The sequence below is a fragment of the Hydra viridissima genome, unplaced genomic scaffold (assembly GCF_058129835.1).
Source record: "Hydra viridissima isolate aposymbiotic clone 2 unplaced genomic scaffold, HvirCarnegie_v1 scaffold_6, whole genome shotgun sequence".
Taxonomy (NCBI): Eukaryota; Metazoa; Cnidaria; class Hydrozoa; order Anthoathecata; family Hydridae; genus Hydra; species Hydra viridissima.
This window is the reverse complement of record NW_028324305.1, coordinates 4,764,324-4,787,208: the sequence shown is the minus strand read 5'-3', so window position 1 is coordinate 4,787,208 and position 22,885 is coordinate 4,764,324. Positions and strand designations below refer to the sequence as shown.

Genomic DNA, 22,885 nt, shown 5'->3' with positions numbered 1-22,885 from the left:
GCCAGTTGTGGAAATCATATCAAAACAGCGTTCCGGACCCTGACTGGTATTATCTTTTAAGCGTCCAGACCGAATGCCGAATCGTTTTGGAAAATCCAAACTCGTATTGACCTTACAAAATAAGACAATGTTTTTAGATTTATACATGAAAATTTACAATAGCTCAAAAGCCATTTAAAAACATATGAGCTAATTAGTTCTTAATACTGATTTCAAACCTAGTTTATCATTTAGGCATAAAATCCTTCCTGACACTATTTATTTCCGAGCTTCATTGAGCCGATGTTTCAAGTTTTCCTATTGAATTAGCTAATAACTTTGTCTCAAGTTTCCATGAACGTTTATCAGCAGCAGTAAAGGTAAATAGCGTTGCTTCGTAAGCATAACATAATATTTTAAAAAAAGGTAATAAAATAATTTTTTCAACATAGTATTACAACTTTTCAGCATAAACTAGAAAGAATTGTTTAAGCGAGTCTATCGCCTTTTTTTTCTTACAAAGCGTGATAAGAAATTTTATAAAGCCAACTGCAGCGAACGCCCATGTCCGATTCTCTAGTGCCATAGCATAAGATATTAAAAATTAGATTTAAAGAAATGGAAAAACCTTTTGTAAAATAGAATAACAAAGTCATATTAGAGCGAAGCTTTACAATGAATAATTTATTGCATAATTTGTATACAAAACGATTGGTCTGTCTGACTTGCTCGAAACAATTCCTTTGTGTATGATCGTACTTTAATGCATTTGTCCAATACTTGAAGATATTTGTAAAACAGATATTTTTATACTAAGAATAAAAACTCTATTGGTAACAGAAAGTTTTGTACTTGTGTGGCATTAGTAGAAACATACTGGACCTAATTCAATACCAAATTCTTCGCCACTGTTAGCAACGTCATATACCGCCACATCTATTATCGGTAAGCGTGAAGTTAACTTGCTACTAAACTCAAATACAGCTTTATGCCATAGATTGTCTTTTTTATTACATTGATCTTGAAGTACTTTTAACCTATTTCTCATATGACTACCTGTATGAATTTCTATTTCGTCACTTGACATAATTTTGACATAGGGCCGTGAGTTACCAAAAGAATCGTTATACGCGTGTGAGTTTAAGCAATGGTAGGTGAAATTTTGCCGTACAAAATTACTGTTAAGACGTAAGAAGCGAAGTTGAACCTGGCTCGCATAATTGAACTAGGAAAAAAAAGAAAAAAAAAAAGTTACAAAGGCTAAAATTGAGATAATAATTGATAATATATTTTATTAAGACAATTATTACTGAGCTTTAATTCGAATAGCTTATTAACTATAATACTTTATACATATGCATAGTTTGGCATAATTTATGCATTTATACAATTTTTAGATTGGTCTTAATTAAAAGATTTTCGCTAAGATTTAGCACTACCTTAACAACTTCAAAATAAAAAAAAACAATTACCATAGAATCTACAGAAATTTCCCCGTTAAACCACTTCCATTGATCGCTATCTCGAGATACCCACTTTTTCTTTTCGAACGTCGATACTTCTGGTTTAATACAAGTTTCTTGAATTGTGGGGTAGAACTCACATCTGACTTTTATTTTGTCAACATTAGCACCCAAACTAGGGTCAATGTAATACTCCCCTAAAAGATATTGCCAGAAAAAACTTTACATATTTTTTAGATTAAGGATTTTACAATAACAACTTAAGTAACAAAATGTATTTAGTAGTAACTCTACAATAACACATTGTAAGGTGAGTTGATATTGAATTACCTGAATAATTAATTAGTATCGAAGTTGAATATTATTTATTTCAAGTTAAATAAATGGACATAATATTGCAAGTTCAGCTTCATCACAGGCATACTTTTTATAATACTTAGCTATAAACAGAATGTGCAGCTTAGCAACAAAAACAAAAGCTCCAGTTACATTAAGTAAATTTATAGAGATGCACTTTTCTTAGAGAAACTCTCTCATAAAAAATTCTGTAAATAGTAAGTTGCATACCACTTGGTGTATTGGGATGACACATTTTCAGATCTTTACATGATTTAGCAGGGAAAAATTCACTTCCATCTGGCTTCCTATTTCCTTGAACAATATCTTCCAGCCTGATAAGTTGTTCAATTACAGTACCATTGTAAGCTGCAAGAGATTCAGCAAAACTTTTACCTTCTTCACTACGATAATATCTAAAAAAGAATATTTTCACACAATGGTACATAAATAGTTTGGGAATTAAGATTTACCTAATTCATTTAACCTAGGTGATATTTTTATATCTATGAAACACATGCATAAATATAGACAAGTAAAGAGTAAAGCAATAAATGCATATGTAGTATTGCAGCATTAGTAAGTTGTAAATAATATTTTAAGTATTTTATAATACCTAACTTACCTGTAACCTTGGTAACCTGGTCCTTTTTCTATGTTACCCATTGGTGGAAAACTACTTAAACCACCTGCTCCAAAAACATTTGATGAACCAGGAGGACCTGGTGGACCTGGAGGCCCAGATGGACCTGGTGGTCCATCTTCTCCACTAGGCCCTCTTAAACCAATGATACCCTTAGGTCCATCTACACCAGTATCTCCAATTTCACCAGGTGGTCCTTCTCGTCCAGCTCGACCTCTAGGTCCAGGATTACCCTATGTGTAATATATAATACTTAAGTAAATAATTTCCTATAAATTTTGTAGATTTTTTACTCAGCGCTTACTTTCTAAGGCTTTAATATTGCTTACTGGGGCTCCAACTCCTCCTTTAGCACCATCAACACCTATGTCCCCTTGTTTACCAATTGGGCCTGGCAAACCATCAGGTCCAGTCATGCCTCTCCATCCTTTATCTCCCTTCTCACCATTTTGACCTTTATTACCTTTCACACCCTTTGTTCCACGTAGACCAATAAATCCTTTTGGACCTTGTAAACCATCAGCTCCTTTTAAACCAGCATTTCCCTAAAATAATGTCAGGAAAAAAAAATTTAGGTATGAAGCTTTTGATATTAATAGATTTCGAATGCTTTTCTTAACTTCACTCACAGGAATACCAGGACTACCAGTTCTTCCTTTAGCTCCTGCAGGACCAGCTAAGCCTGGAGCTCCAACAACACCTGGTAAACCTTGAAATCCTTTTTCACCAATATTTCCTTTTGGTCCACTGTCTCCTGGTGCTCCACTTTTACCTTCTGCTCCTGGTGAACCCTATGAAAACCAAATCATCTATTAAAAGTGAATTAAAAATGCTTAATACCTGTATTAAAAAAAAAAAAAGAAATTACATCATTTCCTGGTTTTCCTGGTAGTCCTATTGGGCCAGCTGCTCCTATTGGTCCAGTTGGTCCTTTTTTTCCAGGGACTCCAGGATTTCCAGGCACTCCAGGTTCACCTTTTTGACCAATCTTTCCTTGAACTCCTGAAAAACCAGGAGCACCAATTCGTCCTTGAGGTCCAGGTAGACCAGGCTGACCAACAGGTCCTACATCTCCAGACAGTCCAGCAATACCATCTTCTCCAGGCTCACCATTACGGCCATCTTTACCAGGCAATCCAGGAGCACCATTTTCACCTGGCTTTCCTGGAAGACCAGGTTCTCCAGGAGAACCTTTTGCTCCATCTCTTCCTGGAGCACCTGGACGACCAGTAGATCCATGGTTTCCAGTAGGGCCACGTCTACCAGTAGGTCCATCATTACCAGGAGGTCCTTGATTTCCCTAAAAATATTACAACCATATCAAAACTCTGTTAATTAACTAATGTAACATTTTTAATTAATGAGAAAGCAAAACCAACACTAAAATAAGAAACTAATTATTTTACATATACATACACGAGGACCTGGTGGACCACGAGCTCCTTTTTCTCCACCTTCTCCTAGTGCTCCAATAGGACCTGCTAATCCCTCTTCACCACTTGAGCCAGCAGGACCAGCTTCTCCTTTTTCTCCACGAAGTCCCGTTTCTCCTTTTGCACCATCTACACCAGGCTGACCAGGAGGGCCTATGTTGCCAGGTGATCCAGAAGGTCCTTTATTACCTTGAGGTCCAGGACTTCCACGTTTTCCAGGTAAACCACTTGAACCAGGACGACCTGATTCACCTTTTATCCCAGTTTCGCCAGGTGGTCCTGCTGCACCAGGCAAACCATCAGGACCTCTGGCTCCATCTTTTCCATCATCTCCAGTGAGACCTTTAGCTCCTCTTGCACCCTACAATTTAAATTTAAAACATTAATTATATCAATTATTTTTTATGTAATAATAAAAAATCTAATTTAAGAGTATTAAGCTTACATGTTGACCTTTCTCTCCATCAGGTCCTTTTACACCTGGTAAACCAGAAGAACCTGGGGAACCATTATCACCAGGCAATCCTGGTGGTCCTGATGGTCCTTTATAACCAGGTATTCCGTCTGCACCCTGTTCACCTGCTTCTCCATTTAATCCTGGAGCACCCTTACACAAAAGAAGTAATTAAATCAATTAATATCCCTTGTAATAAACTTTGTAAATAAGCAATAATTGTGTGCTAATTTAAGTTTAATAAGGAAATCTTACTCTTAATCCAGGGGCTCCCTTAATACCAGGTGGTCCTCTTAAACCTTGCTCTCCTTGACGCCCTTCACTTCCTTGAGCTCCAGGTTGACCTGGTTCACCATCTCTTCCAGGTGCACCGGATTCTCCAAGAGCACCTGGTGGTCCTTGATGTCCTGGCTGACCTGTAGGACCTTGAAGTCCTCTTTCTCCTTTTGCACCAACTGGCCCTGGATCACCTGTTTGTCCTTGTGCACCTTTATATCCTTTATCTCCCTAACATATAAATTTAATAAATATACTAAGATCTTTGAAATATAACTATTACATTAAATTTAAAAATCTATATTGGATATCCAACTATTAACAGAACTATTAAAGAAAATAATACCTGTACTCCTTTATCTCCTGGCCGACCACTGTCTCCACTTGCCCCTGATAATCCAGGTGATCCTTTTATTCCTTGAAGACCTGTGGCTCCAGGTAATCCTCGTTCACCTTGAGGTCCTGTAGATCCTGGTCGACCATCATTTCCAGGTTTACCCTAAATTTATTTTAATGCTATGTTATAGATAATCTTTAAATGAAGATTTAATTATAAAAAGATTGATAGAAGTGATACTTTTTCACAAATTAATTTAGTTAATATAAACTTTGCTAACTCAATGAAAGCTTACACGAGTTCCTGGATTTCCAGGTCTTCCTGGTCTTCCTACTGGTCCTGGACTACCTCTTTCACCTTGAAGACCAGTTTCTCCTGGACTACCAGGACCACCTGTTGTCCCTTTTAAACCTTGTTGACCAATTTGACCACGATCTCCTCTTTGGCCTTTCTCTCCAAGTACTCCTGGTTCACCAGGATTACCAGGTATGCCAGACATACCAGTAGGTCCATCAGGACCAGCAGGACCAATACTTCCATCTCGACCAGGTTTTCCTAATGGACCAACCAATCCAGGAGCACCAGGACTCCCTGGACTTCCTGGATCACCAGACATACCTTTTGGACCTTGTAAACCTTGAGGACCTTGTTCACCAGGAATACCACGTGGGCCAGGTTCTCCAATACTACCATCTTGTCCTTGTAAACCTTGATGACCACGCTGTCCTACTGTACCTCTTGGACCTTGAGGACCAGGAGATCCAGCACTTCCTTTCTCTCCACGAAATCCATCTTTGCCTCTTGAGCCTGTTTGACCTTTTGGGCCTTTTTGACCAGGTTCTCCACTTTTTCCTCTTTCTCCCTGTTCACCACGTTCACCTCTTGCTCCAATTGCTCCAATTTCTCCTTTAGGACCTCTTTCCCCAGGGTCTCCAGGTGCACCAGGTAAACCAGCTAATCCCTAGAAATAGCAAAACATATGCATATAATAAAATAAATATATAGATTTTTTTTATAAAGCTAATTGAATAAAAAATAGAGGTAAGCTTTATAACAGTAAAGTTTACCTTTAGCTGTTATGAGCTATATTTTGTTCTTATAAGTTGTAACAATAAAGTTTACTTGTGGTCCTGGAAGTCCTACTGATCCAACTGGTCCAATAGGTCCAGTAGGTCCAGCAGGACCTGGAGGTCCTGGAGGTCCTTGCAGCCCACGAGGACCCGTTGGTCCTACATCTCCATTGAGGCCATTTTCACCTGCCTGACCTTTTTCACCATCTTTTCCTGAGGAACCTTTCTCACCACTTTGACCTTGTTCACCTTTCATTCCTTTATAACCAGCTGCACCATCAATTCCACTGGGCCCTTGTGCTCCCTAATGATTAAAGCACTCTCATGCTTATACATACTCTAAAAAAACTTAAAATATACATTCAATCTGATATGCTTTTAAATTACATATACAGCTTATTATCTAGAATCATAATACCCTATATTCAGTAACATTTTGACTTCATTGAAAAAGCCCTTTGAATAATAAAGTATCATTTTTTGTTTGTTAATTTCTATGGTTTTAAAATTTTACTTACGCAGTACATGTAAGGTAAACTGGTATATTAAAGTCCCTACTTTTTAGATTTACAGGCAACATATTTCTAAAGAGTTATAATATAAATCAAGGGAAACAGCTGAAAAGTGTGCCAGTTGACTTTTACTATGAAGCTTACCATCTAATATTTTCTTTTAGAATAATGTAGTCATTGTGTGCTTTAAAGATATTAATATAGAAATTGCAGTTTATCTTAACTCTTATAGGCAACTGTATGCAACTCTAGACTTCATCCTTTTTAGGATCCCTCCTTACTACAGATCTTTTTTTAAAAGCACACACTAAATTTTCATAACAAAAAATCAATATTTATTGATGCCTGTTACTACTTTCAAGTCATTATGTAACTTTTTTTTTTTTTTTCATGTACAACAGACTATATGTATATAAAAAACCACTTACAGCTGGACCAGGTTCACCTGGTGGTCCTATAGTTCCAGGATCTCCACGCTCACCCTTAAATAAAACAAATCAAAAAAGTTATAAAAAAATTAAGATATGCAAGCTCACATTTATGTGTGCACTTATATGGCATATAAATTGTATGCAATAAAATTGAGTTTTCATGAGAATATACATACATTTAGACCATCACGACCATTTGCTCCAGGAGATCCTGGTGGTCCAGGAGAACCCTGTTATAAAAAAAATTTGATTATTCAGAAATATCAGAAAGACAATAAGAACACAACACAAGGAAATCACTTTACAAATCAGTAAATTTAAGGTTCTGACTAAAAAAGTTTTTTAATTTAATTAAACTTAACTGGATTCTCTCTAAAAAAAAAAAAAACCGTACCTTTTCACCAATATCACCTGGGGCTCCTTGAGGTCCAGGTTCTCCACGGTCACCATATTGCCCTCTTGGACCTTGTCTGCCATCAGGCCCAGGGGGACCTTTTGGACCCTCTTTAGGAGTAACAGCTCCTTCACCTTGTAACCTCCCAGCAGATGTCTCATCACCACTAGGTCCTGGACCTTTTTGATCTCCAGAAATCTGGAAAATAACATTGAAACAGTAAAAAAATAAACATAGAAAATAATATATATTTATCACTCAAAAAATGGAAAATGAGGAATATACATGCAATCAAACTATTCTTTATTGCATGAAAATATACTTACTGGTCCAACTAATGGACCAGAATCAGGACCGCTATCAGGAGATGAAGGACCAGGTGGACCAGGTCTTCCTCTTCTTCCTTTTTTTCCATTGCCACCAGGTTGTCCAACAAGCCCCTGGAATTAAAACAAGATAAAAAGTAAAGTTATAATTTAAGAACCTTACTTTAAAAACATACTAATTAGATGCAAATAACAGTTTTTTATGTACTTTATCTCCTCTTGATCCAGTAGAGCCAGGCCTTCCTTTAGCACCATTTAATCCCTATAAAAAGAGGATTAAAAAATAATTATTTTTTATAACATTTTAAAAGATTGACTGTAGGTTAATAGGTTTTGTAAATTGCATATTAAATACAATTACGTATATTTTACACAATATTAACAAAAAGTAAACTTTACAGGATCTCCTTTCTCTCCTGGGTCACCAGGACTTCCTTTTAGAATTATAGGAACAAGTGGAGCAGCTACTTTAACACACTTAAAATTGCATCCATCTGAACAGCATTTAGAACTAGGATCAGGGCAATCAGAATCTTGTAAGCAACCTTCAATTGAATCAGGAGGTGGACATTCTGCATTTTCTGGTAACTCTATTTTTGGACATTCTCCGGGCTTTGCATCACCTCAAATAAAGGTTTACAAAAATATGCATGCATATTCTAAAATAAGAATAAAAAAATTAACTGCAGATTTAAAATAAACTTAAGTCAGTTTCTAGAACTGCCACAATGACTTCAAGCTATATTGTCGGTACTTAAAGCACAAGACCGACGACCAGTAACGAGTAAGATCGATTATCAGAATTGTTACAAGTTTCGAACCATCGGCGATTTATTGAATAATATCGTCTATTGACAAGTAAAACTCATTAAGCGACACTGCAGCTAATTGCACTTAATGAGTTTTACTTGTCAATAGACGATATCTTAGGTTTTTTTGATATTTTACATGATGTTTTTAACAATTATAATGAGGTTTTTTTTAAAATATTTTTACATGTTGAAACAATTGATAGAATGATTACTGACATTCAATTGAAATGACTAATGAAAAAGCCTAATGAAACAGAAAATAGGTTAAATTTTTAGTATTACATTAGAAGGAAAGTCACTGTTTTTCGGATTGCTATTCGAATTCAACAATAAGTCCCTCAAATATAACACAAGACTTAAAATTGTAAGTGAACGCTCCGAGAAAGCTACTAAATTGCTTCATGACCTTATAAACAACGCTTACTCAAAAAAGAAAAGGGAGGACAACACTTGTTTTCACAGACAAGTGTTAAAAAAACAACAACAAAAGAACGCAAAAGAAAATTGCGTGTTTGTTCTTTGATTTTGCTAATTGGATTACATCTCATAGAAAAATTCAGAGACAGCAAAATCCTTAAGGACCCTTGGATCTTTCTTTAAAAAAACTAAGAGTTTCTATTTTGAAAATTTTTATTTAAAATTAAAAAATATAAAAAATTTTTATTTAGAAAAAAGGCGATGTCAGGGTTTAAAGATTTTTTTTTTAAAAGCATTTTTGAAAATACTAAATTTGATAAATAATCTTTCCGCATTAACGCGTGCGTTTTGAAAAATCAAATAATTTACAGGTTTTTTTTGTTTTTTTTTCTTTTTTTGTTGTAAACATTATTTAATGATTTAAGTATTTTAAGATTTATATATATATATTTTTTAAAAACTCTGGACCTTTAAAAGCAAAGATTATAGCTGTTCGAGAATGTTTATTAGAATTACAGACCAATGCATGTTTTGGAAATGGGAAAAACAAGAAGGATACAGGGAAAAAATAGTTAATCATACCTTGCCCATGGGTGAACGCTATAAACTGTATGCTCAAAAGTAACGCTAGCATACTCATATATGCCATTGTCGGCTAGTAGCTGAATGCCCACTTACTATCAAGCCAGTTATATTTTCACCAACTAACCCCCTAATAAATTGCCTGAGTTACTTTGCTTTAGATTTATAAGATGTGATTTGAAGCATATGAACACAGTCTCATTATTGAAGCAAATACTGAAATTCTGCTCCACTTTTGAAAGGCATAAATACGATTGGTTCGTTTTCGACAAGAGCGGAAATGAAGTTTTTCAAAGTTGATACTCTTCACCGTTATTCAATAAATTTACTTAACACAATTCGAAATAACTGCAAGGGTGCACAAGTAAACGAACAATGGACAAAGAATGTTTTGTGTTCATGCTTTTGTTACGATGACAATACGTTTGAACCTTGACTTCCTAGAAGCAAATATTTGTATAAACTCTTCAACTTTGTCATATTGACACATCTTAGTCGTTTATAGGTTTTGCACAGTTTTTCCTCACTGCTTTCTGTTGGGTTTTAAACTATTCAAAGAAACTTCTTATCTAAGTATTTAGCAGTAGTTCTATCCTTTACAAATCTGTCCTTTGTAGGAAGAATAGTTACAGAGGTCATTTTAAATCTTTGGATTAAGAGTTTTTATTGGATACCTTTTCTTTAAAAAGTGTATTTTAAAAAGCATTAAAAGTGTCATAAACAAGCTGCAAAAGATCGTTTGTATTTGTTTGCCTTAACAAGTATTACAAGTATGTTTAAATAAAGAACAATTTTAAAAGATAGCAGATCTTAAACATAATCTAACTAAATTCTATCAGTCGAGGAAATCGCATTGAAATGATGCATCATTAATGTTATTAAAGAAATATTTGATTTTGAAGCAACAGTGAATGACTGGGCTAACTTCCAATATTTGAAATTCCATTTCCGTACAAGCTCACCTTTTCTGCGATTTTATCAAAGTAAACACTTCTCATATGAAAAATAAATCTTTTAAACTTATGCCGTAAGTTATACCGTTTTAAACAGTAGCTTTGCGCTGAATTTTACAAACCAGCCCCAATTGGTCATTTCAATGTTAGTTATTTTAGATCATAGCTCGAGTGCATTATAACCAATTACTGTGCTTCATAAACATTATTTAAAGTATTGAAAAACAGTTCAGATGCAAAATAATAGATGCTAACTTTTAGGTAATTTGTTTCTTTTATAACTTCCTGTTAGAAAAAAAGGGAAAAATTCCTGTTCCGAGGTTTTTATACGACATTTGAAATAAATGACACCTAATTACGTAAAGTAGCAGTCACTTTAAGGATCACTTAAAAGAAGCAGGCTTTACATAGAGTGAGTATTTAATTTGTTTTCCACATAGGCTTTTCTTATAAAAAAAGCATCTTTAGTTTTCTCACAAAGGTTACTAAATAATCATACGCAAATTATTCGGACAATTCGCATTATATTATATACCTTAAATTATTCTGGCTGAATATAAACTAAAGATAAATTTACAACCTGTTTGAAGGCAAAAATTACGAAAAATATTATCACCTTCTTAAATAAAAAAAACCGCATCCCAAGTGTAATCTTTAAAAGTAAGACAAACTTAGATTGCAAAATATGTCTCTATTACGGCAACATATAAAAATACTTTATTAGCTACTTGCCTTTAAAAGGCTGAGCTGTTCTTGTTTATACATTAACTATCCTATTAACATCTTGGTTACAGCATATTCAATAGCTAACATAATGACTGTGGATAACAAGCAGTTTCTTCTTTTTTAAAAAAACGCTTTTCTGTAAATGCAAGAAAATCTTTCAATTACTTTATCTTCAATAAAGCTAATACCTAAATTACTTGATAAATTATTTTAGTGTGGCTGAGCCTAATTAGGGGAATACAATTTCATTGAGATACGGCGATGAGAATGTGCATAATCCTCCATAGTCTGGGAAAGAATTGATTTTACTTCTTGATGAACCGGCAACAAAACCCAGTTTGCAGCCAAACGCACTTGTCAAATTTACTTTCAACGTTTTCATTCAAATGACTTCCAGTTCGAGAACTGTCCAACTGGTGAAGATTCTGAAGGGGTGCGCAAACTAGTGGAAGAGGATCCAAGACTCTGTAGCCGCTGTATAACCTCCTCACTCCGAGCTCTCAAACATCAATGCTGCGCTGTCTTGATTAATTTTATCAACTTTTGTAGTATATTTTATCCAATGGGTTTTTTTTTTTTCATCGTTTAAATGAAAGAACTTAATGTTAATTTTTTATTGCAGTTGTTTTCAAAATCTTTAATTTGGGGTAGTTTTCAAATACTCATTCAGAGATTTGTACAATGGACATCTATTTAAGTAGTCAGAAATATGATCTGTGGTATTTTTTAAAAACGGTTCTTTAAGGAACCTTTACATTCAGTTCTTTAAAAAAAAAATTTCTCCTAAAGCTATAGCACAAAACTCTTTAAGGGGGTATAGCCGTTTGAAGGGTTCTTCGAAGGACTTCTTCGGTTCATTTATTGGAACTCTTGTGAAGAACTCATAGGCTCTTCAAAAACTATTTTGGGTTTTTTAACACTTTAATTGCCGACGATATATGTACGTGTTAAGATAAAATAAATTCTTATTTTTGACACATTATGAACAGAAATACTTTAACAAAACTAAAATCGGGCTTTAGTAGACCTATACCACACATCTGTAAATAGACGAACGCGCCGGCATGTGGTACATTCTCTAACCTTACGGTAAGATTCTTGATTACGTTAAATGTGCGACAATCAACGTAATCAAGAATCTTACCGTAAGGTTCTTCTGAAGAACCCGTCCTAAGGGTTCTTTAAAGAAATTTTACTAGTACCCTCTTAGCACCAATGTCAGAAAGGCTATAGAAAGGCTCTGGAATAAAAGTTCGACTTGAGTCTTGGATTCTACCAAATTAAATACAGATACAGCTCCAATTTTTTTTTTCTTTTATTTAAACAAATATGAGACCTGTAAGTTAAAAATGAAAAAGTAACTTGGCCAATATTTAGAACAGATTTCCCTATTCCAAGTTAAAAAAGAGTGGTTTTTGTCACTGAAGGACAAAAAGTACGCATATAAAAATTTTATAGGTTTTTATAGGTTTTTTTCATCAACATTTTCTTCTTCTCATTAATTTGTTTCATCCCAAGTCTATGATTTAAAAACATCTGAGTATGTATAAATGAGGTTTTTTTCATAAAGATGTGGATGTTTCCAATTAAAATTAATCAATAATGGATGAAGCATAATATTAGCATGCAGATCTGTTTTCTTTTCAAAACTCTTGTCAAGATTTGATTATTTGTCTTTTTCCAACTTCGATTCATATTCTTTAACATTTTTCTTCAATAGTTCTAACTTGGCCTTCTTTCTTTTCTTGAAGAAGTAATCCAAGATATTTCCTTATAACTTATATATTTTATATATATATATATATATATATATACATATATATATATATATATATATATATATATATATATATATATATATATATATATATATATATATATATATATATATATATATATATATATATATATATATATATATAAAAAGAAGTAATCCAAGATACAACTTTTGTTTTGCACAGCTGAACTTTGATACAATTGCATAGCATATCCTTTTAGGAAACACATCAGTTACATTTTGTTCCAGTAATAGTTCTCTTTAATAAAATTTACATATGGGCATAAAAATAGTTAGAATAACCTATGAAAATCATAAAGCAGTTGCAAGCTAAATAACTCTCTGTGTGGAAACAGTTATTTGATAATTCTTGGGAACAGTGTTACCAATCGATATATTTATTTTACTTCGATGAGTTTAAATCTGTTCAATTTTTTTCCTAAACTGCCTCCTTTTCCCTTATACCTTCCGACAAGTCGTATAGAACTAAAAACGTAAGTTAATTAAAATGTGAGTCATCTGATGTTGAATATACTATTTTAAAGTAGTATGTTGAGCTTCTTCAATTGGTCAATAGTTGTTTTTAAAACCTTTTTCCGACTAACATTATTAATTCCTCGTGTCAAGTATATGACAAATAATGGCAACTTCCCTGGTCCACATGTACTAGTTGTTCACGTAAAAATACAGAAAATTCAGTCATGAACGTTAACCAACCTAAAAATTTTTTAACTACGCAAAACTCAAACACAGAAAAAAACAGAAAAAAGTTAAGTCAGAACGCTATTATTGGGGTTACGTTATTCACCGATATTTGACTTAACTAACTTAAAATGTATGAAAGCTCAAACACCTCCCTTGGAACAATAAACAAACAGTAATGAACACCATTAAAGGGGCTGTAGTTAAGCATACTGATGAGCACTTTCCTTAGTTGAACTAAATTTTTTAGTTCAATTTTGTATAGCTTTGTCTCCGATTTTGGTACATTAAAAATAAAAGCAACAGCACTTTTCGCAGCACTAAAAATAACTATAAAGATCAATATTATTCAATATCAAATCAATATACTTCAACAACAAAAAAAAGAAATGTTATCGAGGTAAAGTACAAAGTTAAGCTTACCTATTTATGTAGAAATGATAAAGTGACTTTAAGAGTCGATTCTTGGACCTAGGAATAAAATCTGTTTTATATCTTATTTATATACACCACTCCTGTCAGAGCAATTTCCATTTTGTGCAATTTTATGGACAGTTCATCTTTTTTTAGTCGGAAATTATTAGTCTAATTTATGCCGCCTCGGTTTTTTTATCGGTATATTGTGGTTGATGATTGCCGATAGGCACAATAAGATTTAGTATCGGGAAATGTTTTTTCTTTGTATTTCATTTATCACCTAAACGCTTTTTTATTTAAATCATGTTTATAAAATAAAAATTTATCAATTGTTGATGATTTGTTATAAAAAGCATTACTTTTTTAAGGTGGTATACCCCTCATTAAATCTTACTTTTAACCTATATTGGTTCAAAGTAGGGGTGGTAACCGATTAACGATTAATCGATTAAAAAAACTTAATCGTTAATCGATTAATTTCCAAACGATTAATCGAATAATTTTATAAATCGTTTCAAGCGTTTTAATTTTTAAAGCCACTTTAAAAATCAAAAAAATTCGGCGTTTTTTGACAATAAACTTTTACCTCGTACCGCTGTGAAATGTAAACAAATAATATACAGTAAAATCTCTCTAATTTGAATCTCCATAATTCCAAAACCTCCGTTATTCAATTAAAATAAAGTCACCGTGAAATGCGATTAAGAAGAGTCAACATTCTATAATTTGAAAATCTCTCTAATTCAAACTTTTATTTTTCCCCGTAAAAATTCGAATTACAGAGATTGTACAGTATTTTCAGTGCGGTAGTACAAATAGCCTGGTCGAAAGAATCCGGATTGAATCTGACCATTGATATCTTCGGATGTATCACTGATGGTGCTTCAATTATGAAGAAAATGGGACGAGAAATGGGAGTTATTCACCAACTTTGCCATTGCCATGGGATTTATCTTGCAGTATGTGATATTCCTTATAAGAAAAAGAGTTCTGCAATGGAAACAACTCAAGAAGAACTAATCAATGATGAGGATGATGAAAATGAAGAAGGTGAATCTGATCCTGATGATGTTAATGACAATGAAGAATGCTGGAATGAAGAAAATAATAATTTTGTTGATGAGGGAACCCAGTTTAATGAGGACTATGGTATTCTTATATCAAAGGTTCGTAAAAAAGTCAAGATGTTTAGAAAATCACCACTTAAAAATGATATTCTTCAAAACATTTGTAAAGCCGATTTAGGAAAAGAGCTTAAGCTTATTCTGATATTAAAACAGGATGGAATTCTCTAATCAGTTTGTTAAAACGATTCTTGGAATTAAAAAGTGCTATTGGAAAAGCTCTTATGGATATACTCAGAACTGATTTGATTTTAAAAGAAGAAAAAATAAAACAGATCTCTGATATTGTTCAGGCTCGTCATATTGTAGAGCTATGTTTTATAGCATTGGGAAATAAAGACTGTAATCTGATGAAATCTGAAAAAAATTTTTTGTTTTTAATCTTAAAGAGCAAAATACTAATAAAGATCAAAATTTATTTACTGTTGTCTCTGAGAGAATTAATAAAAGAAGAAATTGTAATATTGTTGGTTTACTTTCCATTTAGATAATCCGGGTGACTATAAGTCAGATTCAGAATCACCAGGTAATCTTTTAAAGTACCCAAAGAAAAATGGTATTGTTAAAACAGCAAGAGAAATGTATGTACGCTTGTTTCTACGTGATGATAACCTAAGGAATAGTGAATTAGAAGTAGCATCTGAGTTTAAATCCACTTCTAATATGGAACCAATGAGAAAAAAAACTAAAGCTGAAGAACAAGCAGAAATTCTATCACCTACAACTTCATCAATAGGAACAGCTAAAGGACTTGTAATTCATCCCCTCAAGAAATTTTGATTTGTATTAAACGTGAAATGTCAGTATTTGAAAGCACTGGAAAAAGACCATGCGCTTTATAAAAGACTATCAACGCCTTCCCCTATCTTCTATAGAAGCAGAAAGAAGTTTTAGGGCTGCTTGTTTGTTTATTTCTAAGTAACGAACTAGTTTAAAATGGTAATATTAATAACAACTTATGTTTTTTAAGATCATATCTGACGAAAAAAGAGAAATAAAACCTTAATGAGTTGCAATATACTTTTTGAAACTCGTAAAATTTTTTAAAAATTAATCGAAAATTATTTGATTAATCAATTAATTTAGCTAAAATTAATCGTTAATCGATTAATTCAAAATAGCGATTAATTTACCACCCCTAGTTCAAAGCTTGTTACCAATTTTTTATATAGAAATTCTATTAAAACTTTAACTTTTTGATAGAAAAATGAAATTCTCATTTTTTGATGTTTTGTCTAAAATCTTACCTTTACTAAACCAAGGATATTTGGAGTAAAACTTGCACCAAATACACCATATTTTGCTATATGGTTGCGAAAGAGTTCCTTTAGAGCACAAACTAAAATTTTTTTCAAACGTTGGTTAAATCCAAAATGGTAGCATTAAACGTACAGAATCAGTCAGGAATCAAATATCAACACCAAACTACTCTTACCGTCCAAACATGCATAGAGGATGCTAGCACTAGTTCATCAAATAATGAAACAGTTGAAGTGAGTCATGATAATAAAAGCATAGTTTCTGACCTGTCAATATCTCAACCTGTCGCTCCAAATTTATTTGGCAAAAGTATTTTGACACTTGAACAAAAATTGGATGCGACTATTTGTAGTGTCAAACAAGTAGAAAAAGCAGCTCTAGAAGACATTAGCAATTTAAAAAACCTCACAAAAGAAATCAAACTTTTTGAGGTAACTGGAAAGCGTAGCAAAAGCTTAGAAAGAATATACTCGACACCAATGATCATGAAGCCGACATCAATTGAATCAGAAAGAGGTTTTTCTGCCGCGGGTCTTTTTATGGGAAAAATTCGTTCACGATTAAGTGACAAATCAATTGGTTGTTTATATTTTTTAAACCAATATTTTATTTTAAATAGTAATATAGATTATTGTGCTAAGATAAATTTGTGTCAGAAACCGCTTGTTACTATATTACAAATTATGCCGGGAAATCCTGGGAAATCCAGGGATATATAAGTTACACATCGGGAATCCCGGGATACTAAATTTACGGGAAAGGAGAAACCCTAGTACAGATAATGATTTAATGCCTGTGTTGGTCTGACAAACTATATTCAAACCAACTATTGATTCTTTAATCTTTTTAATTCTAGTTCCAACCCTCATAGATTTATTAAAAAACATACTGTGAAAATTTGAAGACAAAAGCTTTAATAAAACTGAAGATATTTATGTTTTCGTAAGTAAAACATTTAAATTTGAAAGCCTTAAAAATCACGTTCTAAAAAAAAAAAAAATTTTAAGTTTTTTTGTATAAAAAGTTGCTATGGAGTTGCTAAGTAGTAAGAAATTACATTAACCACAATAATTGTATTTTTTTTTTACTTTTAAAGCACATTAATAGTAAAAATATAATATGGAATTTGTACTTCAATGTTTAAAATAACAAAATTCAAAGAAAAATTTTTTTCTTTCGATTTTTACCACCTTAAAGGTATTGAAACATGATTTTATTTGAAAAAGTTAAAAACTCATTTTAGCTATGAAATATGAGCTTCATGTTATACTATCTTAGAATAAATATACTCTAAATTTTCCTTTTTTTCCTCAGAACCCGAAAGTTCTCCAAACAAAGATAGAATAAATACTCAGTTGCAGTTGTTAAATTTTTTTTAGTGATTTTTAACAGACATCAAGAACAGTTTCCAATTAAAACTGGGGGTTCCTGATGTTAGCTCTTTTTGAGTGACCTTCGCTCGGAATCTTCGAACCTCTAACAACGGCAAATTTTGTCGATGTTAATTGCACTGCCAATTTAAACTATTTACAGTTAGATGAATTCATTTTCTACGCATGTGAATTTATTTAATTTATTATCTTATTCTATACATCGGACGTATTGTAAAAATCAAAGCTTTATCCATTTTTTTTTTCTTTTTATCAAATCTTTTAAAATAACCCATTATTTAACACTTTAAAACATTAAGCAAAGGAAATCGTTTTAAGAAGCTTGAAATAGCGAATTAAACAACTTGGAACGAACTGTTCGAATTCGAATAACTTATGCGCTAATTTACCTTTTGTTAAAATCAGAAAAAGTAAAATAGAATTTTCGAATGAACTGATTAAAAAAACTTTTTAGCTAAATTTTTGCTATGAGATACTACCTACAGAAAAGAATTTTTCTGCTTCGTTTACTCCTTCAATTAATAAGTTGTGCATCAGGTTAGAGCTTAATTGTTTTAAGACTCTTTTTTTATATCATTAGGTTTAATGGACACGCTATTATTATCTATAGATATTCCTTTCATACCTATAGATATATCAAAAGTTGTTTAGGTAGCTTAATGCTCACGTTTCTTTTACAAATGTCAGTGATCGAAGTGGAAAAAAAATTAGTCGGGTGGTTCAGTATATTTTCTTTACCATCCTGCCTATGTTTGAAATGCGCCCTCACTGTATAGTGTGTATGTGTTGGTGGGACTAATAATAATACAAGTACTAATCTAGATGTCACTTTCACCAGTAAGTTTTGTACAGAAATGATGGTAACATTTATTGTAGAAAATGACCGCTCACCTTGAGCTGATAATACAGTTAAGGTATTTATATCAGCATTCAGATAGAGAAGATCTTTCGGAATTTTGCTTCAGTCACCACTGGCAGCGGATTCTTGAAGCTCTTGCACTGATGTACTCAATCAATCAATATCAATATACTTCGTGTTGATAAGTATTTTACAAAAACACACCTCATTTCAAATATAGGTTCACTAATAAATCACTTAAAAAGGATAAATAAAAGATAATGAGATATGGAATGAGTGAGACCGTGTTGTTGATCTCAGACAAATTTAAGAACTGGATATAAGATGCATGATGTCACTAAAGTAATTACTTGGGGAGAAATGAATTATTTGTATTGCTCTACTTTGAAATGAAATGATTTACAAAGACAGATGGTTTTAGATTATCCCCAAACTTGACATGCATATTGCAAATGTAAACCGAAAATTGAATGGCATATAGATAGTCACGTTACAAAGTTAACGCAATATCGTACTTTTGCTAAAATGCCGTTGAAAGATCTAGTTTGAGATTACATTCATTTGTATGTGTTCTCCTAAAGCCTTATTTTCTATCTTTTGAGTATAAAAAAAAAACAGAAACTAAGACATAGCACTTTTTAAGCATAAATTGTGCATTTAGTGTGAGCTTGTTTTTTTACATTTTAGTTGTTTAAAAAAGGTAGATATTTTAACTGCTCAAGAATGTTTGGATTTTTAAAAAAAAGTTCAGATGACATTCCAAACACATCCTGCCACTCTTCAAACACTAAAAAAGGTGATGGAATGCTTTGTAGTTTTGAAAATGTACTGGGATGGAATCCCTCCCTAGCCCGCCTAACTTTGAGCACCGATACAAACAAATTAAGTTTGTAGTTTGTGCATAATAAAGAATGATAAAGTCAGAACATGTATCTATTATCTTAAAACAATCACCACACTCTGGTCAGAAAGCATAAAATAAGCGAATTAATCCTAAGTCCTTAAATCATTAGTCTAATTTAGCTTCAAGTACAAATTTAAAAGCATTTTAAACCCAAAAATCAACAGCTATTAAATTAAATAATTCTGAAAAAATAATTGTAAATGAATTAAGTTATTTGTGTTTTTTTCAACAAACGAAATGATAAAGAATAAATAAAGAAATAATAAAGAAATATTTAAGGTTTATCATAACTGAACATTTTGATAAAATAATGCAGTGTTTGCTTGAAGCAATTTTATTGGCTTCATACTTTTCCTCTGGAATTTCTAGAGTCTTGAGCAATCGAAGAAATTAATTTGACCATGTTCTTCTCTGTGAAATTCATTTTTTTTTAACAGCTGAACTGTCTTCAATAAATGGATATTGTTGAATAATAAAATGTTATGTGAAACAGAAAAAACACAGTGCACTTTAATTGCAAAAACGTTTTTGCGATTAAAGTCTTGTTCCACAAAAGTTTTAATGAAGGGAAAAAATTCAAATGAACAAGTAATAATTATCTAAAAAAAAATAATATGGAAAAAAACTAGCCCGAATCGCTATCCGGGCCAGCTCGTTTATTCATATAAACGCAAAATAAAATTAAATTAAAATATTGATGACGTCGATATCTCCGCAAACGGGCTGGCTCATTTGCCGAGCCAGCCCGCTTTCCATATAAACAGGCCCTTAGACGCATTTATTTTTTATTGCGAAGCTCGCGCACAAAACGCTAGTGTCACTCTTTTAAGGTTGATATGGTTAAAAATAGTTCAAAATTTAATTTGATGGCATACATTTAAGATATTTGGTAACTATAAACAATGTTTTTGACACTGCATTTTTGTTTTAGATATCAATCCTAAGATAAAAAAAAAAAGTCCCCCATAATAATTTTTTGTTTCTTTAATCATGAGTTCGGTTGAAAAACTAAAAAAATTCCACAAGATTCCATGGTAGTTTTAACATTTTCCCATTAATAGATATATATGAAAGCAGAAAAAAAATCAGTTGCCCCAATTCAATATGCAACCTTTTAAAAAAGTCGAATGTAAAATTTCGTACTAACTATTTTTCGCACATTTTTCACACTACATTAGAATTACAGAAGTAATTTGTCACAACTCAAAAATCAACATTCGAAAACATGCTCAAACACATCATTTTAATATTCAAACCTCAAAAACCAAAATTTGCATAATTTGACGGTCTACTTCCTGAATTAAACCTTTACAAACGAATAATAGTTCATTACTTACATTCATCATGATGAACCTGAAATGATAAATCTCAAGAAAACTCTATCAAAATGTAAATGTAAATTCAAATCTAAATTACTAAAACATTCAAGAACCTTCTCTAGATTTCTGGAATATGAGCAAACCTGGTTGGATAAAGAAATAACAGTTAACAGAAAAGACGCTGCAGCAGGTTCAGGTAGAAAGAACAAGATCTGGGAAGATCTAAGCGAGAGAAGCAAAAGATCTAAGGTAGTAATAAATCAGTTGAATTCAAACCAATTCAAAAAGTAATTTACTCACTTAAATATTAAATATTATCTTGTTCAAGGTTCCAAGTTGGCTGAACATCCTGATGAAGCATTGGCATAAGCTTCAATAAGAAAAGCCTTCGAAGATCTAACTAAGAAAGAGTTTGTTGTTGTCATGAAAAACGCTATAAATCCTGGCAAAGTTAAAAGCACGGAAGTTAGTTTTCCGATAAAAATGAAGATTGAATAGGCCTTGAACTTAAAAATTCAGTGTGATCTTTCTGATGAACAGTATCAAATAATCAGAAATTCATCCATAACGCAGAATGCAGATGTTTATCTTTCACTTCATGAAATTAAGAATGAAAAACAGAAATGTTACCCTGAGGGTGCAGTTGTGATAGAAACATCTGCTTCAACTCCTCTACAGAATATGTTTAACCATACTTTGACAAGGATACTAACTTTTACTGAATGCAAAGACTCAATAAGAATATTCGCTGAGAGTGGAGGAAAGTTTGAAGGTCTACTTCACTATAAAGAGGGTTTTGATGGTGCCTCCAGCCAATGTGTGTGTATAAAAAAAAATATACTGATACAAATATTTGCTAGGCCTAAGTTAACAAGCAAAGTCTTATTCAGACAGTTATTGTTCCAATTGAATTAACCATCATGAAGGAAACGGTATGGTTGAGTAAGAAGCTTTCTAGTACACATTTTTGGTAGACCCCTACATCTCCAATATCAAAAGGAAACGAAAGAGTTGATCAGAAATGAATATAAACATCTTAGAGGTGAAATGAATAGATTGGTCGAGTATGAGGTAAAGATAGAAGTAGCAGAAGGCAAACCTGATGCAACCATCACTTTTAAATTCAAACTAGATTTAACAATGTTTGATGGTAAAGTGGGCAATGCTCTCACAAACACTTTATCCTCCCGATCATGTAATACTTGTGGAGCTAAGCTAAATGAATTTAATAATCCAGTATCGATCAGGTCTAAACCAGTCAATCAAAAGGCTTTATCTTTGGGGCTTTCTTCTCTGCATTGCTGGCTCAGATCTTTTGAGTATATTTTACATTTGGGATACAAGATTGAAATTTAAACAAACTTTGCCTAATCCTTTTCTGAAAAAGCGTCAGTAAAAAATAGAAAGAAGTATATTCAACAAAGGTTTAGAGAGGAGCTAAGTATTATAGTTGAAATGCCCAAACACGGTTTTGGTAACACTAATGATGGGAACACTGCCAGAAGGGCGTTTGAAAATGCTGAGATATTTGCTGATATTATAGGAGTAGTGGTAAATATAATTATCAGGTTGAGGACAATCCTAATAAGAGTTGAACTCTGAAAGGTTTGGTCAGTATTGTTATGAAATTACTGCTCTTACATTAGAAAAGTATTCTTAGTATATGATTCCTCCAACTGTTCATAAGCTCTTGAAACATGGGATGCAGATATGTGAGGCATTAGAACTGCCTATCAGTTTTTACTCTGAGGAGTCATAAGAGGCTCTGAATAAGGAAATTCGCAGAGTTAGATTGAACCATACAGCTAAGATATCTAGAAAGAATATTATAATGAACCAGTTCCATTACCTCTTGATCAGAAGTGATCCTGTAATATTTAACATTAGTTTCAAAAAACATAAATCCGAAAATGGAAAATCACTTCCCCCTGAAGTTTTGTCTTTAATAATGACCTAACAAAAATTTAAAGCTGTCTTTGCTAATACTA

General features: G+C 32.6%; 3 protein-coding genes and 2 pseudogenes across 8 annotated transcripts in view; 3 read left to right on the top strand and 2 right to left on the bottom strand.

Moving 5' to 3' along the window:
• Positions 1 to 22,885, bottom strand: part of LOC149886733 (intraflagellar transport protein 54-like) — a 280,492-nt gene that overhangs the window by 19,551 nt on the left and 238,056 nt on the right. The window lies entirely within an intron of this gene.
• LOC145190639 (uncharacterized) lies at positions 394 to 10,031 on the bottom strand. The gene is made up of 20 exons (XM_090091594.1): positions 9,466 to 10,031; positions 8,054 to 8,277; positions 7,863 to 7,916; positions 7,655 to 7,768; positions 7,329 to 7,526; positions 7,111 to 7,164; positions 6,932 to 6,985; positions 6,044 to 6,295; positions 5,217 to 5,882; positions 4,931 to 5,083; positions 4,564 to 4,815; positions 4,300 to 4,461; positions 3,838 to 4,215; positions 3,290 to 3,721; positions 3,051 to 3,212; positions 2,751 to 2,966; positions 2,404 to 2,654; positions 2,010 to 2,194; positions 1,452 to 1,639; positions 394 to 1,204 (listed from the first exon to the last, which is right to left on the bottom strand). Exons 1-20 carry the CDS (start codon positions 9,530 to 9,532, stop codon positions 842 to 844), a joined length of 4,425 nt encoding a protein of 1,474 aa, XP_089947720.1. The 5' UTR covers positions 9,533 to 10,031; the 3' UTR covers positions 394 to 841.
• LOC145190472 (uncharacterized) overlaps positions 18,219 to 22,885 on the top strand; it is a 29,584-nt gene continuing 24,917 nt past the window's right edge. For 4 of the 6 annotated variants that reach the window (XR_016453343.1, XR_016453344.1, XM_090090369.1 and 1 more), the window contains exon 1: positions 18,219 to 18,352. Coding sequence is in view for 4 of the 6 variants with exons in the window: in XM_090090369.1 (XP_089946495.1) it covers positions 18,283 to 18,352 (70 nt within the window). In the remaining 2 variants the exon portion in view is untranslated. The remainder of the gene's footprint in view (positions 18,353 to 22,885) is intronic. The other 2 variants (XM_090090370.1, XM_090090371.1) reach the window with 1 other exon arrangement.
• LOC149886745 (uncharacterized) lies at positions 18,999 to 21,871 on the top strand (annotated as a pseudogene).
• Positions 22,038 to 22,854, top strand: LOC149886744 (uncharacterized; annotated as a pseudogene).

Bases quoted from the DNA above. Each gene is read 5' to 3' on its own strand.
- LOC145190639 (XM_090091594.1), bottom strand. From the start codon at position 9,532: ATGGCATATATGAGTATGCTAGCGTTACTTTTGAGCATACAGTTTATA. The intron at 7,165-7,328 runs GTACGGTTTTTT...TTTTTATAACAG, and splicing joins CAGGTGATATTGGTGAAAAG to GGTTCTCCTGGACCACCAGG. The intron at 4,216-4,299 runs GTAAGCTTAATA...TTTAAATTGTAG, and splicing joins ATGGAGAGAAAGGTCAACAT to GGTGCAAGAGGAGCTAAAGG.